Source organism: Mustela putorius, unplaced genomic scaffold, assembly GCF_011764305.1.
Source record: "Mustela putorius furo isolate JIRA1106 unplaced genomic scaffold, ASM1176430v1.1 tig00000196_pilon_pilon_pilon, whole genome shotgun sequence".
In the NCBI taxonomy this organism is placed as follows: domain Eukaryota; kingdom Metazoa; phylum Chordata; class Mammalia; order Carnivora; family Mustelidae; genus Mustela; species Mustela putorius.
Window position 1 is genome coordinate 4,812,669 of NW_025421310.1, and position 17,501 is coordinate 4,830,169.

The 17,501-nt window shown below is 58.5% G+C and overlaps 1 protein-coding gene across 4 annotated transcripts; it reads right to left on the reverse strand.

Annotated features, from left to right (window-relative positions):
* Positions 1-136: 136 nt before the first annotated feature.
* Positions 137-16,280, reverse strand: U2AF2 (U2 small nuclear RNA auxiliary factor 2). Of its 4 annotated transcripts, none has more exons than XM_004776980.3 (12): positions 16,089-16,280; positions 12,760-12,895; positions 11,985-12,029; positions 11,583-11,686; positions 11,131-11,282; positions 9,737-9,853; positions 9,467-9,605; positions 4,981-5,060; positions 4,776-4,898; positions 4,414-4,500; positions 3,921-4,169; positions 137-891 (listed from the first exon to the last, which is right to left on the reverse strand). In XM_004776980.3, exons 1-12 carry the CDS (start codon positions 16,135-16,137, stop codon positions 757-759), a joined length of 1,416 nt encoding a protein of 471 aa, XP_004777037.1. In that variant the 5' UTR covers positions 16,138-16,280; the 3' UTR covers positions 137-756. The 4 variants fall into 4 exon arrangements, with proteins under 4 accessions (XP_004777037.1, XP_004777038.1, XP_044932828.1 ...); XM_004776981.3 differs by having other exon boundaries at positions 4,402-4,500; XM_045076893.1 differs by lacking the exon at positions 11,985-12,029.
* Positions 16,281-17,501: the final 1,221 nt, after the last annotated feature.

The following is a 17,501-nucleotide window of genomic DNA, read 5'->3' on the forward strand; positions in this document are numbered from 1 at the left end:
GCGGCCACGCTGGCGGGGTGTGCCCCGTGGGGCGCGCCAAGGACGCCCGGGCCAGAGGTCAGAGCGGTGGGGCTCCGCGGAACGGGAGTGGTGGGGGGCGGTGGGGGTGACACACACCGGACACAGAGCAGCTCCGTAAAGTAAAATACAACAAAATGTTTAATGAGCAAATTCGTCTTAGCAAATATGAAACTGCCACAGAGAGAAGAGGGACGGGGCCACGGGGCTGGGGCGCAGGTCAGGGAGACTAAAGAGGAGAGTCAACTACGTAAGAAACCAGGGAGGGCTTGGGGACCAGAGGCCAGGAGGACGGGAGCTGTGGTCCTGGAAAGGGAGAAGGCAGGGCACCGGGCGGACAACAAAATTCAAAATAGTTTGGCCATAAAATATAAACACACTATGTTTCTACAGTGGGGAAAAGGAGGAATTGGGGAGAAGGGAGAAGAGAGGCTGTTCTGGGGAGGGGCTGTGGGGGTCCTACCCCGCCCTGCTGTGCACCCCCTCCCCACCCCGACCCCTTCCCTCTGTCTGTGGGTGCATGTGTCTGTATGGGCCTGTGCGCACACTTCCCCCATTGCCCTCCCCACCCCTACCCCCACCCCACCCCACCCCACCCCCAATTGCTGCCATTCCAGTTGCTGCCGGCTGTCATTCGGCTGTCACTCCTCTGCCCATCTTCTTCAGAGGGGGAAAAGAGGGGGGGCGGGAGGGGGAGAAGCCCCCAACCAGCCCTGCCCCCACCCTCCCCCTCCACCTCTACCAGAAGTCCCGGCGGTGGTAAGAATCGGGGTCACAGTATTTTGTGACAACCACTCTGTTGGCGAACTTGCGCCCCGTCAGGCCCTGCATGGCTTTCTGGCAGTCAAACACAGAGGTGAACTCCACGAAGATCTGCGAGAATAAAAGACAGGTTGTGAAGGCAAGGTGGTCTCAGCCCCCAAGGATAAACCAGCTCAGCCACAGCAACCAGCCACCATCTCCCCAGAAATCTGCAGGGGAGGGAGGGAGGGAAAGGGCCTTGCTGCAGGTCTGGGAGAACTGACCCAAATGTCCCCCAGAACCCAGGGTCAAAGAATAAGAGTGTATAGAGCAGAGCCACATGGAACAGCAGCAAGCTCCTCAAAGAAAGAGGGGCACCTGTGTTCAGTGTCTCCCCTGTGCCACACACCTTGCTGGGCTTTCCCGAAGGGCTGTGTTCTCCCCAGAAGACAGATAAAGAAGTTTAAAAAAAAAAAAAAAAACCCGGGGGGCAGAGGGGTGACACTCCTGGGTGGCTCCATTGGTTGGGCCACTCCCTTTGGCTCAGGTCATGATCCTGGAGTCCCAGGATCGAGTCCCTCATCAGGCTACCAGCTCCATGGGGAGTCCACTTCTCCCTCTGAATTTCTCCCCTCTCATGCTCTCTCTGTCAAATAAATAAAATCTTAAAAAAAAAAAAATGACCTTGTGAAGTTTCTCATTTGTTTTAACCACCAGTTTACAAGGGAGTGAGCTAGGGGGAAGATAATACCGACCTAATTCACAACACGGGACTTCTTTAAGACAAATGCCCCGATGCTTCAACAAAATGCCTTGCCAAAAAACAGAGCATTATGTGCAACTGTTAAGTTTTAAGAACATTCTGAATAAAATTGCATGGACCCTTGTTTGGATGCTTAAACCAAGTTTTTATAAAGACACGTGAGACAGGGAAATCTGAACACAAATTTAAGTAAATCCTAAGAATAATTTTGTTACTGTAATAATGATACTGTAGTTTCATTATGATTATTTAGAAGTTAACTGTTGAAAGTTTAAAGCAGTAGTTCTCAACCAGCACAAATGTGTACCCAAGCAATATTTTGCAACATCTGGAGATGTTTTCGGCTGTCCACAGGAGGGGGGTATTAGTGCTGCCATGCAGGAGGAGCCACCATCTACCGGGAGGAGGCCAGGAATGGGGCTACACATCCAAACGTACATGGCACAGTCCTCAAAGCAAGACTTACCAGGCACCAAGTTATCTGTAGCTCAGACATTAGAGAAATATACTTGACTACTACAGGTAAAATATAGGAAATATGCTTTAAACTATTTCAGGAAAAAAAGTTGGGAAGCTAAATACAGAAATAAAGAATGACAAGCTACAGTTAAATTGAAGCTGGGTGATGAGGCACTAGGATATATAAATACTATAACAGAATGGAAGTGACCCACAGTACTAGGTCACTACATTACTTGTACTTTCATGTACATTTGAAAAGAATGACAAAGTCTAAAAACAAAAGATAATCCCAGACACCAGGCAGGTCTACCCGTTCATCCTTCCCACAAATACTGACTCAGTCCCTCAGGAGCCAGGCTCCATCCCAACACCCATGACAGCACAGAGTGTAACTAACATGCCAGGTATGGGGGCTTCCACCACACCATACCAATGAGGACTGGGCAGGAGAAGTGGGGGGAATGCTGCCTATCATCCCCCCAACACTGCTCCCAATCCTGTCCCTTGGCCCCTGACACTCACTCTACTGCTCCCTGGGCAAGCTCATGCAGCTGACACCAAAACAGGAACAGTGTGTTGAAGACGCCTCCGTTTCTATCAGACCTCAGGCCCGCAACACAGTTCTGTCCAGCTCACTGCTTCATACATCTCTGCCGAGGTGTCTCAGGACCTCAGACTGCCCGCAAACACTGTTCCCCAACACTGACCCCCACCCCCAAACCTGCTCATCTCCCTTGCTTCTCACCTGCCATTTCCACCCAGTCACCTAAGCCGGGAGTCAGAGCAGCTTACTCGACTCCTATTCCTCTGGCTCCAGCACACCCCAGTCAACCACCAGGATCGGAGTGTTTACAGGTACTGGGCCTCAAATCCACAGACTTCACTCCACCCTCTGGCTGCGACTTTCTCTCAGGGTCACCATCTTCCAACTGGCTGACCACAAGCTGTCAGCTCGAGAAGCTCGAGAGAGCACACCTCCAGCACCTCTGCCCCCTCTGCGTTTCCGCCTGCAGAACCCACTGCTGGGGGCTGGAGCGTAAGCAGCTGCCTAGCATCCCTGACTGCATTTACCTGGTTACGGGACCTCTCTTCATGTCAGGCAACCACCACACTCCACACCTCCCAAAGGCTTCCTTCTCACTCCAGGAACACCCAACATTTTTCTAGGACCCAGAGAGGCTGACAAGACGTGCTGTACTGGGCCCCAGCTCCCAACCTCAGACCTCCCCTCCCACCACTCTCTGCTTAGACTACACGTGCCTTGCCACTGTCCCCACATACACTGGGCTCCTACCCCAGGGCATCTACATTCACTGGACTCCCTGCTCAAGACCCTACCTGCCTGCTGGGATGATCTGGTGTCATTTGGGCCTACTAACGCCACCCCCTGACCTTACCTTCCTGTCTAAGAGCATCAGAGTAATTCTCCCTTCCCAGCTGCTACCTGAGGTAGCATACACGCTGTCTCTGACAAGGCAGGCCCCAGGACTTCCCTGCTTAAAGGCCTGAATCACTAGCTGTGTGGTTAGATGACCTAAGTCCCACCCCCACCCTCTGCCCCAGAAGGGTTCGAAGTGCTTACAACCTGGCACAGTGCCAGAAGCGACATGACTCAGTGGCCTGGGAAACCAGACTACAAGAATTTGAGCTCTGACCCTGTGGCCTGAATGCTGTAAAGGTCCAGAGGGGCCACAAAGATAAGCTTAGTGAGCACCTGGCCAACAGGAGATATAAGTGGGTCTGCTGCTATCATGACTATTTTTAGCACTTTTCTCCCCATTGCACAGACAAAACCAAACCACCTGCGTAAGGGGCATGACCAAGTCCAGCAGTTGCAGGGCCACGCTCTGGGGAGCCCCACACCCATCTGGGGTGTAGCAGTATCGTACACTTGTGGACAAGGGGGAGGGGGCGGGGCGCAGGCACCCATGCACACCTTTCCGCAGCCGGGCACTTCGACGCCATCCACAGGCCGGGGGATCTCAATGGACTTGACGAGCCCGTACTTGCTGCACTCGTCCCGCACGTCCTCCACAATCTCCTCATACTCCTCGTCGTCCAGCAGCTCCTCGGGCAGCACCATGTTCATGAGGCACAGCACCTCAGTTGGGTGGCCGCCCATCTGCACCTGGGAGCTCATGAGGCCCGGCACTTGCAGGGTCACAGGGGTCTGGTTGATAGTGCTCTGTGGGGAAACAGGCGGGGGGGGGGGCGGGAGAGGACTGTCATGGCCAGGGCCACACAGCACCCCCAGAGGCCTACCCAGAGAAAACCCCGCACCCTGCCCCTGAAGGCCCATGTGTCCACTGTCAGTGTGGCCCAAGAAGCCAGAGTCACAACTTACAGGGACCTGCTCCCAGCCCCTCCCAGTCCTCCCCACCCCCAGGTGTCCCTCTAGCCAATGGAAGATGACGTGCCGGGGGGCTCACCAGCGTGGCATTCTTGGCTCCCACACTTGCCCTCTGGACGAGCAGTTTCTTATCCCCCAGCTGCATCCCATTCAGCCCCGCGATGGCCTGTGTATGGAGGATGGGGCGAGGGGGCGCAGTGAAGAGGTGTGGGTCAGGGGCCAGGCGCCTGACACCTCCCTCCAAGCCCCAATAGCCCAGAGCTGGGCATTGGTGGGGAGAGCCTGGAAAGAGCTGGAACCGAGGGAAAGGGGCCGAGTCCCCCGGCAGGACCCTGCTGCAGGCTGGCCTCCTCCCTCCCACCCCGAGGAAAGCCCTCAGTGCGGACGCAGAGCAGGGTGAGGCAAGGGTGGAGGCAGCAGGGCCAGGGACCCGGGGCTCACCTGATCTGTAACGTTGATGTCCACGTACTCACAGAAGGCGTAGCCCTTGGAGAGCCCCGTAGCACTGTCCTTAACCAGGTTGAAGGCCTTGAGAGGCCCGAATGAGGTCAGCAGCTCTTTCACCTGCGGCGGGGCCGCAACTCCATGAGGGCTGGTTTGGGCAAAGACTGGGAGGGGAGAAGCCAGGAGGAGGCAAGGGGTCTACCTGGTCATCGTTCAGGTAATTGGGTAAGCCCCCGATGAACAGCTTGTGGGCAGAGTCGGGGACCACCGTGGACACAACTCCTGGGGAAAAAGGGGAGTAGACAGGCTTTGGTTTCCAGCATGAGGTCTCTCCCCAAGAGCCCCGGGGCGAGCGCACAGGGATAGGCCCGTTATGCCTGCTGTGACAGCAACAGGCCAGCATTCCACCATCCACTCACCTGCCCTAGCCACAGAGGCCCAGCAAATATTGTCTCGCAAACCCCCCAGATCAAGACTCACACTAGCAACTTTCCGCCACACTGTGACAGACCAGCGTGCACAGCAGCAAAAGTCCCCGCTCAGCAGCCACAAAGACACAAACTCACACCCAAACCTGCCAACTATAGCAGCTCGTGTGGGCTTGCACCCTCCTCCCTTTGAGGCGTCAGGATGACAACTTCCCGCCCCTCCCCAATCAGCCAGACCCCAACTCCAAGCCCTTTCCTCCCACCTGATGTTTACATCAGCCCTCCCAGTGGGACTCGTGGCCCTTTCCTCTATGGTCCTGTACCTTTTGCAACTACAAGCAAGACCTTCTCTGTCCTCTTGTGTGTGAAATCAGAAAGGCCTGAGGCTTCAGGTCCGGGAGGGCAGAGACATGCCTGATTCCCACAGACCCGTGACTAGAGAGACCAGCGAGGATATCACAGGGGGCTCGTGTCCACAAAGCGCTTTTAATGACCACTATGTGTCCACCCCCATCATGCCATCTCCACTCAACTTTGGATTCAGACACAAGTGCCTCCCAGGTGGCTCAACCCTTTGGTCCCACCAGCTTCAATTCCTGGAGGCTTCCTATGAGCTGTGAGCGACCCAAGCTCCAGCTGGCTGTCTGGGCTCTGTGTTAGAGAAAAACCTCAGCCACCCAGCCCAACCAGCCCCAGACTTTCCAACGGCAGCATGGCCTTGCCCACCTCAGTCCACACCGCCCGCCCTCCCGATCTCCTCCTGTCGTAGGGAGGAACAGGTGAGATGGAGGATGGGAGAAAGCACCAGACACTGAGTCACTGGACTCGAAGAAGGGTGCCCCCTCCTCTCCTACCACTACGCCAGCCACCTGAACAACCAGAGCCGAGCCATGTCAGGGTGGGGCCGTGGGGATGCAGACCACGGAGGCCCCATGTGTCCAAGGCAGGACGAGCAGAGGCCCCAGGCCAGACACTACAGGCAGACTCCCTGGATCCACTGCCTCAGTGCCCCCCAGGGCCTCACCCATGGTAAGACAGCACAAACTAAGGCAGAGAAAGGAAGCTCTACCCAGGATCCACACACGCAGGAAAAGCCATCCCTAGAGCCCCTGTGACCTATGACTCCACAGGCAGTTCTTGCCGCGCTGAGGCACCATCACTCTGAGCACCAGCAGACGAGGCTGGGGCGCATGTCCAGTGGTGCCAGAAGAGGAGGAGCAGCGCCACATGCACCTCGGCAGGCTCATACCCGCTGGTCGTGCACCCCAGGGAAGGATATGGTGCTGAGGGCACCAGGGTTGGGCTCCCTGGGTTCCAACCTGGGGAGCAGCCCCAAGTGAGGCTCCCCTGGGCCTCACCGTTCTCGTCCATGCAACAAGAAGAGTCCTGCCTGCGACAGAGAATGCAAACCACCCACGGGGAGTACGCACCCGAAACGGGGGCCTGAGGCCAGGCCGGCACCAGAGAGAAGGGAGGACCACAGTGACCCTGAGGGCGAGACGGTTTTGAAGCCAGGACAACAACACACAAGGTCATACAAACAGAAAAGGGGGATACAAACCAGCCCCGGTGCCCAAACATCAAGCCCCTGGGCAACCTCCTCTCCGAACACAACAGGGGGGCTCCTCGCTGACCTCAAACCTACGGTCTCCGGAGAGCCACCCGGCACACGCCTATCATCCTCTCTCTGGAGGGCCACCCAGCGCACACCAACTGAGCAATCTCTTGTATCTGGAATGTCACTTCCTCCTACCGTGCACACACCACTGGACCTGGCCGAGACCTCCACTAAGAGAGTGGGACTTGGCCCTGCACTGAGCAGGGAGCCTGGCTTGGCAGGGGCGGGTGGTCAGGGCTGAGCTGAATTCACACCCTGAATGGCTATTCGGCTTTCCTGCCTCCAAAGCACCTCCCGCACTCCATGTTCTCCCCATCGAGGTTTCCCTCTGGTCTTAAGAGGAGGACCAGGATCCCATTGTCACTCCCGAATAACTAGGCCTGTCTTCGGTGGGAACGAATGTTTAAGGTTTCACGACTCCAGTGGATACGAGCTTAGTCTTAGTTCGACATGCTTCCATCAAGGTCAAGAAGTCGCCTTCTGGGTTCCTGATTTGTTCCTCTCCCAACCAAGAATGTCAGCTGAATTTCATCACATGGTTTTTCCCCGTTAAGCTCTTTATATAACAAAACTGTTTTTATAAGTGAAAATTAGAGATCAGAACACAAACTTTACTATACAGAAACACCAACCAGAAAACGCTTATTAACCTAGAGACCAGATCCCACCTACTGCCATTTCCGGCCACACTCCCAGAACTGAGCATGCCCGCCTGGGCACTGGGACTGTAGACCCTCGGGCTCTCTGGGCGGACAAATCCCAAAGCAAGAACAGTAAGCAATCTTTCAGCAGCTTCATCACACCAACAGCCCCTCTAGAAAGGGGCCCATGACTCTGTGAAGACCATCCCAAGCAGCTGTCCCCGGGTCTAATGGTGGCCTTGCCATGCTTTCCTCCAGAGTAAAATGGGAACCCGGTGTCCACACGGTGGCCAGCACGCTGATCACTAAAGTGCTGAGCGGTGAACTTTTTGTTTTGGCCCACAGGGTCTCTGTCCCTCAAACTGGCCACCACTGCCCCTGAAACAGGCCAGAGACAGGCAACGGGCTGGGCTCTACTAACTAATCTTTACTTCAGAACAAGGCAGGGGGTGCCTGGTTCAGTCATTGGACCATGTGCCTCATGCTCGGGTTCGGGAGTTCGAGCCCCAGGCTGGACGTGGAGCCTATTCAGAAAAAGAAGGCAGTAAGCTGCATCTGGCCCCCCAGCTGTCGCTCACTGACCTTGTACTACAGGCTGTCACAAAAATAAAATAAGACACAGAGCCCACTGGGGAAAGCACCTGACAGTAAGTTCAGCGAGCGGACAGGCTCCTTACACGATCTACCGTGACTGGAACGCACTAAATTCCCTGAGCAAAGGGGCGCCTGGGGAGCCTCGTCAGCTGGCTGCTTGACTCTTGCTTTCAGCTCAGGTCACGAGCTAGCCATCGTGGGACTGAGCCGACAACAGGCTCTGCACTCAGAGCATGGTCTGCTCCAGGTTTTCTGCCCCCCCTCACTCTAAAAGAAAATTTCTAAAAAGTTTACTCTGCACAAAAGAAGGTTCCATGGCTTCATCTGGGACAAGGTCCCACAGATGCCAACCCACAGAATGTCACCGCGCCATGTGCTTAAAGCACGTCAGTGCATAGGACACTGCAGTCACGTGGAACCCCGGAATTCCACGGAACCTACCAAGTGATTACGGCAGAAGACACCAGCAATGAGCCAGCGAACCAGCACCCAGTCCTGATGTGCCAACCTCTCTGTGCCTCCACATCCCCTGCTTTGCCAGAAGTGGGCTTGGTTTCTAAAAGGTGTCCTTCAGGCCGAAGCCTCAGCCCGCTGAATCCCATGTACCACTACTTCCTCCCCACCAAGCCCAGAGCACTGGTGCTCACCCACCTCTCCCGGAAGAATTCCAAGGGCCTGAACCCCAGGACCCCCCCAGCTCCACTACAGCACAGGCTCCTCCAAGCCCACTTTGGTCCCTGCACCCCAGCACGGCCACACCCACCTCACCACAAGGGACGGTGACTAGCCTGCAGGTTTAGCCAGGCAGGCAGGCCATTTTTGCACAGCCTGCAAAATTTTCTAAGGGCTACTATACGACATGTGATGAGACAAGAATTGGGAAAGCCAGTACCCGTAAAGGACAAGGCCGTCCCCATTCACTCAGGGATCAGAAGGCTGCGTGTGGGCTGCCACATCACAACAGGACAACTGGGACCCAGATGGCATGACCCACAAAACCAAAGGTATCTACTGTCTGACCCTTTGCAAGAAAAACTCTCCGAGCCCAGGTCTGCTATGCTCTCCGCTGACCCAGAATACTACTCGACACGGCTATGAGAAACGGCCCAAAGCTCAAGTTAAGAGAAACCCCAAGACCAGAAAAATAAACAACTATCCACCTGCCGTCCCCACACTGGGAGCCTGACAGCTTGTACTCACGCTGACTGCCAAAGTCCCAGAACGAGAATGACAGTCAGGCTACAAACCCTTCACCTCCCTCAACATGTCCCCCAGCCACTGTGCAACCCCAAGCGAGAATGCCCAGCTCCAGAGGTTTGGGGAAATGGGTGAGAAGCACTCACACCATTTCCCAAGTTATCTCCAGCTAGGCCAGAGACAGAAGGGAGGGACAAAGCCCCAACTCACCAGGCACATAGACAGAGGGATTCTCTGACATGCCAGGCAGGGGCTGGTAGTCGTGAGGCCTGCGGATCTTCAGCGACTGGCCCTGGAAGATGATGCCGTCAAACGCCATAGCCTGGGTGGTCTCATCCACTGAGCGGAACTGAAAGAGTAGCAGGTGGTAAGGGTCAGGGAGCCCAGTGGACAACAGCCCGAGGAGACAGGGGCTGCTGGAGAGGTGGTGCTGCCGGGAGGAACACACACTTTCCTGACCCCACCATGCACCCGGCTCACCTCCAAGAAGGCAAAGTTCTTGTCTTGGTTAATCTGCACAGCCAAGACGGGGTTGCCAGGGGCCTGGGTCAGCCCCCCAAGGCGCATCTGGGCATTGAAGAAGTCCATCATGGCCTCCTGCAGAGGGAATAGGAGACAGGGGGGGGCGGGGGGAGGGAGGTGGAGAGAGGAGGGGAGGGTGAGAGAGGGAGACACAGAGGGGTTTGGGGGTGAGGGGAAGGGAGGGGCCAGGGAAGGGTGGAAGAAGGGAGGGAACAGTGGAATAGGGATGGGGGCAAAGAGATCAATAGTAGGAACAAAGGCAGGAAAAATGAGAGAAAATAGGGAAGGAAGGAGGCAGTAGCGAAAGACAGCCAGGGGCCAGAATTGTGGGGAGGGCCACGGGGGCCCCAGAGAAGAGACGTCGTTCAAGAAAAACACATGGAAACAGGGACAACAGGAAAAAAAAAAAAAGGATCAAATAGAAAACGAGTAGATTGAATGAGAGAGAAAAAGCATCCAATGGCAATAAGAGGAAAGTGGTAAGAAAGCAGCAAAGAAAGAGCAGGCAGAAACACAGAACACCAAGTCAGAGAGAAAGAGGAGCAAAGGGACAGGGAGGGTGGAGGGAAGGAAGGTGGGGTGAGGCAGGGTGGGCGGGAGGGGAGGAGAAAAGAGTGATGTGGCGGGATCTGGCCCTGGAGTCCGGGGGCTGCTTTATCAAACGTAGCAAAGTGCAGGTTGAGAAAGTCAGAATGGACCTTACTTGCCTTCGACGACGGTAGCAAACTTTTTGTTGCTACGAGGGATCTCAGCCCCACAATATTTCACTTTAAAGAGAAATGGAAACAACTCTTTGATCTCGGGATTCTCGGGGTGCCACGGGAAGGGGTTGGGGAGAGGGGAGGGGAGAGGAGAGGTGGGGAAGGTTGGGGAGGTCAGGGCCATCAAAAACAAAAGAGCAGCGACCACGGGAGGGACGTAGGGAAAGGACGGGGAACAGGCGGCAGAAAACCAGAAGTGTGTCAGAGAAATCTGAGGGGAGCGTGCGTCTGTGTGTGTGTATGTCTGTGTGTCAGCCTGCGCGCGCGTGCGAGTCTCCCTCTCTGTCTCTCTCGATACGGATTCATGGATTTTCGTAGGTTCGTTATGTGTGTGCTTGATCCCTGGGTTGTTGGAGGAGGTTGGGAAAGGGGAGACGGGAGAGGGGAAGAGGGAGGGAGGGAGAGGGCCACCCCCAGCCCGGCCCCTGGCTGGCTCAACTCCATCGGTCCGTCTGGGAGGGGGCCGGGGGGCCTTGCAGGAGCAGAGTCTGACCCGTGCAGGTTGAGGGAGGGAAGGGAGGGAAAGGGAGGAATGGGGGGGAGGATGGGGGAGAGGGTAGGGGCAGGGAAAAGGCAGGGGACGGGCAGTACCTCAGTGATGCCAAAGGGGATGTTGCCCACGTAGAGGCGCCGGGCCTGTCTGGTCATCTGGCTCCCGACCACGGGCACGGGCGTCGGGGTCACAGCCAGGCCATCAGGGGTCATGGTGGGGAGAAGGGCAGTGGCTGGAATCTGACCCGCAGCTTCAAGAAAGGTAGAACAGGATTATCCTCTACACCCCTGACCCGGTTTAGGGACCACCCAATGTACACCCCGAGAGCCACAGGAGGGCAGCTCCCCAAGGACCAGCCCGATGGGAGGCTCAACCCCACTCTGCCAAGGGAGTCTCCCAGCATCTCCTCTGTGGTGGTCTAAAAGGCAGAAACCAGGAGGCCCAGGACACAAAACTTACCCTGGCCCCCCGCCCGGCCCCCACCACCAGATCAGAGTCTGCCCCTCAGGCACCCAGCACACTCAGCCCATCACCTACTGAGATGTGGTACCTTGCATGGCCTTGTACTGCATGGGAGTGATGTGCTCAAAGCCAGGTGGCGGGACATCCCAGTATTTACGGACCTTCTTCTTCTTCTCGTGGCGGGGGGAGCGACTGGGAAGGGGGGAGGGGAGAGCGGGGCAGGACAACCTCAGTCTGACCAAAGGTGGGCCTGCGAGCACCCCAGGCTCCCCTCAGCTCCCCACCAGGAGTGCAGCGCTCTCCAGGAGGGAGAGGATCTGGGTCAGGGCCGCACCCAGGCCTGGGGGAGGGTGCTGGTTTCAAGGCCAGTGGAATCTCCTCCCCAGTACTTGGGCTGGGGCTGGCTGAGGACAGGGAAGGGTGCACGGGGGCAGGGGAGGGGACAAAGGGAGTGGACATCGGGGTGGAAGGGGCAGGAAGAGAAGCTCACATCAATCCACCGTGCTCCTCTTTAGCGCCTCTGGTCAAAGGTTTGCTGGGGGGTGGGAGGGAAAGGTATGGGGAAGGGTGACTGGGGACCCTCGTCTTCCCCACACGCCATACCTCCCCAAGGGCTCAGAGCCCCAGGGCTGGGGCCAGCAGGCCCCCTTGGCCCTGCCATGCCCCCCAAACTCCCCCACCCCAGGAAAGAGGGACTGAGGAAGGGCAAAAAGGCCACATGGACCACTTTCTACTTGGAGAAACTGAGGTGGAAGGAGGCAGGAGAACTTCCACCTACCCCACCCTTCCTCACCTAAAGGGACAGAAAACACAGAGCAGTCTACGAGGAAGAAGCGTTAGAAGAGCAGAGAACAGGCAGGGGTCAGAGATGCTGCCGCACTTCAAGAACCACCTCTTCCCAGGAGGCAAAGCTCAGGACCCAGCAGACGATCCCACACAGAACCAGACAGACAGTGGGAAAAAGAAACCAGCCCTGAGTGACAGAGACTGGGACAGGGTCACGAAGGAAGAAAGAATCAAGTGCCCTGACTCCACACTCAACTCCAAGATAAAGAAGCTACTGTCCTCGCCAACACACCAGAAACTGAAGGAAACTCCAGAAACAGGAAAAAAAAAACCTAGAACTCAAGCAAGGAACAGACCCCTCCCTCAGGTACAGAGAAAAGCCAGAATCCCAGGCACACAAGGTTTGAGCGCACCAACACCCCATTCCCAGGCCAGCCCACCCCACCTGTGCCCAGCCAGGAGTCCCCAAGCCCTGGTACCTTCGTCGCCGCCTGTCCCGGGAGGCGCTCCGCTGGTCCCGGTTGCGCCGGTCCCGACTCCGGCTCCGGCGCTTGCGGTCCCGGCTCCGAGAGCGGCTGTGGCTACGCTTCCGGTGCCGGTTCTCCTTGTCCCGCTCTGGCCCAGGGGGAGGGGGAGGAGAATGAGCTGAGGGAGGACACGGCCCAGCCCACCCACTCACTGGTGGCTAAGCCCCGAGCCCCAGGGAGGCCACCCCCAAGGGGAAGGGACTCAGTGGAGGAGGGCAGACAACAGGCTTCCTGGGTCCACAAGCCAGTCCAGGGACCCTGGGGGACCAAGGGCACGGGAGCTGGTTACCTGAGGGGACAGGGCCTGGAAACGCCCCCGGGGTGTAAGATACCTGAGGCTGCTCAGGAGGAGCTGGGGAGCCAGAGAAGACAGAGGAGGCTGGCTCCTGGTCCCCCTCGAGGGCTGAGGGGCCTGACCCCAGGGTCGTCCCTGAGAGGGGCAGGGCTAGAGGCTGGGGAATCAAGAGACCCAATGATGTTTTCCTGAATGAAGAAAACTGGCGACCCCTCAGGAAAGACCTCCTCAACCAGCTGGCACCCACAGCCCCACCATCAGGCCCCGGGGTCAGCTGCCAGGCAGGATCTGACATCCCCAGGAAGCCAGGACACCTGACGGTCCCTTCCCAACCAGGTGAAGAATGCAGGATGCCCTCCTCTAGGGACATGCCCCTTTCTGATCCTGGGCTACAGAGGAGGTACCTGGCCCCACCTCAGGAGCTGGGGGAGGAGCGTGCCCTAGCCCCCGCCCTCACAGGCTGGTATCCCAAACCACCCCATCCTGCCCACCCTCCCCCAAAGCCAGGGACTGGGGTCCAGGCCCCAGTTGGCTCCCTCAACCCCCTCAATGGCCTTGGGGTGGCAACTCAGAATGGAGCACAGCCAGGCCCATAAAAACACAGAAGCCTCCGCTCAAAGACCTCTCACCCCAGGAAGGAGGTACAGACCAACCCACCAGCACCGAGTCCCAGTGCATTTCCTTATTCTTTGGTTCGAAGTCACCCCAACTCCTCCACTACCACGCGTCCATGGACAAAAGCAGTGAGATGCAGTAAGGACAAGGTGGTGGCCTTTAGCCCCCTTGTTACTACCTCATCCTGTTTCCTGAGACTTCCTGTGTGAACTTTCTATAAATAAAGCTCAATTCCAGAACCACTAAAACTCAAGATAAACAAGCACCTCAGAAAGAGAAAAACCAGAGCAGCAGACAAAAGAATGCTCCTAAAACCCATCTATGCTGAGTAGCCCCACTTGCCCTCAGCCCTTCCTGTGCAGAAAAAACATTTCAACCCAAATAACATAAAGAGACCGGGGCCAACACGACAGTGTGCCCGGAAAGTGCACCCTGAAACGTTATCAAGTATGGTTAGGCACCTGGACACACTCCTTAACTCAGGATACGCAAAACCCTCAAGGGTCTGCCTAAAGCTGCCAGTAATGATGCTAGTATCCCTACCAAGTTAGGAAAACGAAAGCTGAACTGGTCCTAACCACGGTTGGGGTGCAGCAGGAACAGACCAACCGGCATGGCACCAGACATGCAGCAGCTGCGGCCTGGAGCTGCGGGCCTCTGGCTCCACACTGGTAAATGAACAGGCTCTGAGCCCCAAGAACTCTCCCTGAGGCGAGGGTCTGAGATGGACACACAGCCAGAGGGACGGCAGAGGAAGCAGAGATGCCCGCTGGATGCCTGCCACCAGAGGAGGAAATTCACTCTCAAGATAAACGTCTTGACACACGTGCCCCAGGCATGGGCTGAAGCTAGAGGCTGGCCCCCAGAGGGGAGGATCGGCAGGCAGAGCGACACGTGCACAGAGCTTCCCGCCTCCCCACAAACACAGCTCCACCAACCGCACTCAGGCTGGGGCTCAGGGCTGGCCCCCCAGTGCCGCAGAGAAGCCAGGAGTGGGAAAGAAAGGTCTCCAGCAGTACCGGCCGGCAGCCCGGCCTCCCACCGGCCAGATGCAGGGAGGACTGCAGCCTTTCTGCCTCCTGACGATAGGAAATCACGCAAACACAGCCAAACCTCCTTGAAACAAAGGTCCCGTGGGCCCACGCGGTGAGGATGCGGCCCGACGACACTTGCAAAGCACCTCTCGGCGCCGGCGCCACCTCCACGAAGACGGGCCTCTCCGCTTTGGAATGCGACAGCGCACAAAGAACAGTTTCACAAAAACCACGCCGCTTATCAAGCCCTTAGCGTATACCGAACACCACGGCACGCGCGCCTCTCCGTGTTCCCCGCGTGACCCGGGCTCTGCCCGGGACCAGCTGAGGTCCGCGGAAGTGCTGAACCCCGAGCCTGCCTCCTCGCGCAGAGCAAACACATCGGCTCCGCCTCGCGCGCTCCTAAGACAGCCACCGGCTCAGCAAACAGCCCAGCGCGGGGCGCGCGCCCAGATCACTAGCACTACGGCCCTCCTCGATGCCGCAAACGCAGGGCCGCGACACCCACACAGGGGTCTCGGGAAGCACGGCAGCCAGCGCACGGACGCTCGAGCAGGGCCTCTTCCTGGCCGCCCGTACCCGCACACGGACCGCAGCAGCGTGCACCTCCTGCCCTGGTGCTGACACCCCGCAATCCCCACGCCCCTCGTCCCACACCGCGCGGCACAACACGGCAAGGACCGCGTCCACGCGCCCCACCATGGGGACCAAACGAGCAGCCAACACTCCACGCCGCGGGCGCCGGGACGGCCCCACTCCCGCGCCCCAAGGACGCACGCGGGTCCTCTCCCATGAGGGACACCGCCGCAGCCCGCCGCCTCGGAGCGGGGGGCGGGGCAGACCCGCGCCCACGTGAAGGGGGCTCTCAACCGCCATTTTGGGACAAAAGGGGCGTGGAGACCCGGGCCGCGGGCCCGGCCGGAAGCGGAAGTGCCGGGGCAGCGGGAAAGAAAGGAAGCACCACGGGATCGATACACAGAAACCCTCTTTTCAGAGTATTTTAAAAAGGAAAAAAATAAAAGAGGGTGGCGAGTACGCGAGGAAACTCCCAGCTAGCCCGCGGGTCCGCGCCGCCTCCGCCGCGGACCACGTGGGGCGCAGACCGGAGCGCGCCGCGCATGCGTCCGGGACCCGCGCCCGCCGCCCCCTCCCCTCCCTTCCCCTCCCGCGCGCCGCGGCACGCCGGGTAGTCACGTGAGCGAGGCGCGCGCAGCGGAGCGGTGGGGGGGGCGCCGCGCGGCCCTGAAAGGAGGGGGAAAGAGAGGAGTAAAATGGCGCGGGACACGGAGAGACCAGGAGCCACGCCGCCCGCCGCCCCACGCCCCCGGCGCCCTTACCTTGCTTATTCTCGTTGAGCTGCCGCTCGAACTCGTCGAAGTCCGACATGCTGAGGCGGCCGCGTAAGGGCCTGTGCAGCTCTGGCCTCGCCTTGCCGCCCGCCCGCTCCGGCCGCTTCGGCTACTTCCGCCGCTCGCTTCGGCTACTTCCGGCCGCCGCCGGCGCTCCGCCGCCTCCTACCTAATCAAGCCCGGGACGCCCGCCCCGCCCCGCCCCGGCTCCGCCCCTCTCCCCGCCCTCCCGCCCGCGAACCGCCCCTCCTCCCCAGAGCCTGGCTCCAAATAGCGTCGGCTATTTCCGGGCCGTAGAAGAAATCGCGAGCGGCGGCTTCGGCAGCTTCCGAAAACACCCGAAGCGAGGATTTCACGGCTTCCCAGGCTATCGTAACTTTTCGGAAACTAGCTCTTCAACGTTCGGGCGTTTTCGTAGGTCCGCGCGTTCCTCTGCGCCCAGCGCCCCCCCCTCCAAGGGTTCGGCTTCTTCCGACAATTCAAACCGTCCCCTTCTCTCGCTGCTCCCGCAGATTCGACCCGCTCTTCGCTGCCGGCCCTATACAAGCAATCGGCTACTTCCGACAATCCTAAACGTCCCGCACTTCTGCGCTTTCTGAAGGTTTCCAGCGCTGGCTCTCGAACCCGAGGATTAAACCCGATGCCAAGCTTCGGCTCTCTCCGGACACTGCACTCACTCCTCCCCAGCCGGTGAACTTCGGCTCCTTCCGCCACCGCTTCGGGAAGGCCTCACTCACGGGAGACAGCTTCGGTTTTTTCCGTCGGCGCTTCGGCTCCTTCCGGCTTCGGGAACCGAAAAGGGAGGGAGGACAGAGACGAGGTTGGTCAGGAGAAGGGATACGGAAAAAGGGCGGGGTCCCGGCTCTCTGCCGCTGGCCCTCCGGGTGAGGAGAGCGGAGGAAAAGAGGGGCCGATTTCGCAGAGGTCCTAAGAAGGTTGCGCGAGACAAAAGCAGGCAGCGGGGTGAAGGGTGCGCGCGGCCGCTGCGGAGGTTGCCAGCGCGGCTTTGTGCGCCTGCGCAGAGTGGAAAAGGAGGAGAGCGAGTTGGGCTTCTGCGCCTGCGTAGAGGTCGGTCTGAGGCGAGGTTTCGCGAACGGGTGCCAGAGGCCCCAGCACGCATGCGCGAGACTTTCCCTCACTCCGGGAAAGGTACTGGATTCCAGACCGTTAGGCACAGCCGCCGTCTCCTGGTTGCTGTAGCAACAGCGTAAGCGCGCTCGCTCCCCTCCCGCAGCGCAGGCGCAGCAGGCGACGTAGAGGGCACTTCCGGAAGAGCGGTAATTTGGCAGTACCGCCTCCTGGCGGGTGGGCGTGGAAGCCTCCGCCCGAAGGTGTCTTTTCCCGGTCCCCGCCGGGGTCGCTCCCGCCAGCGGTCACTGAGTCCCGGCCCCTGCCACCGCG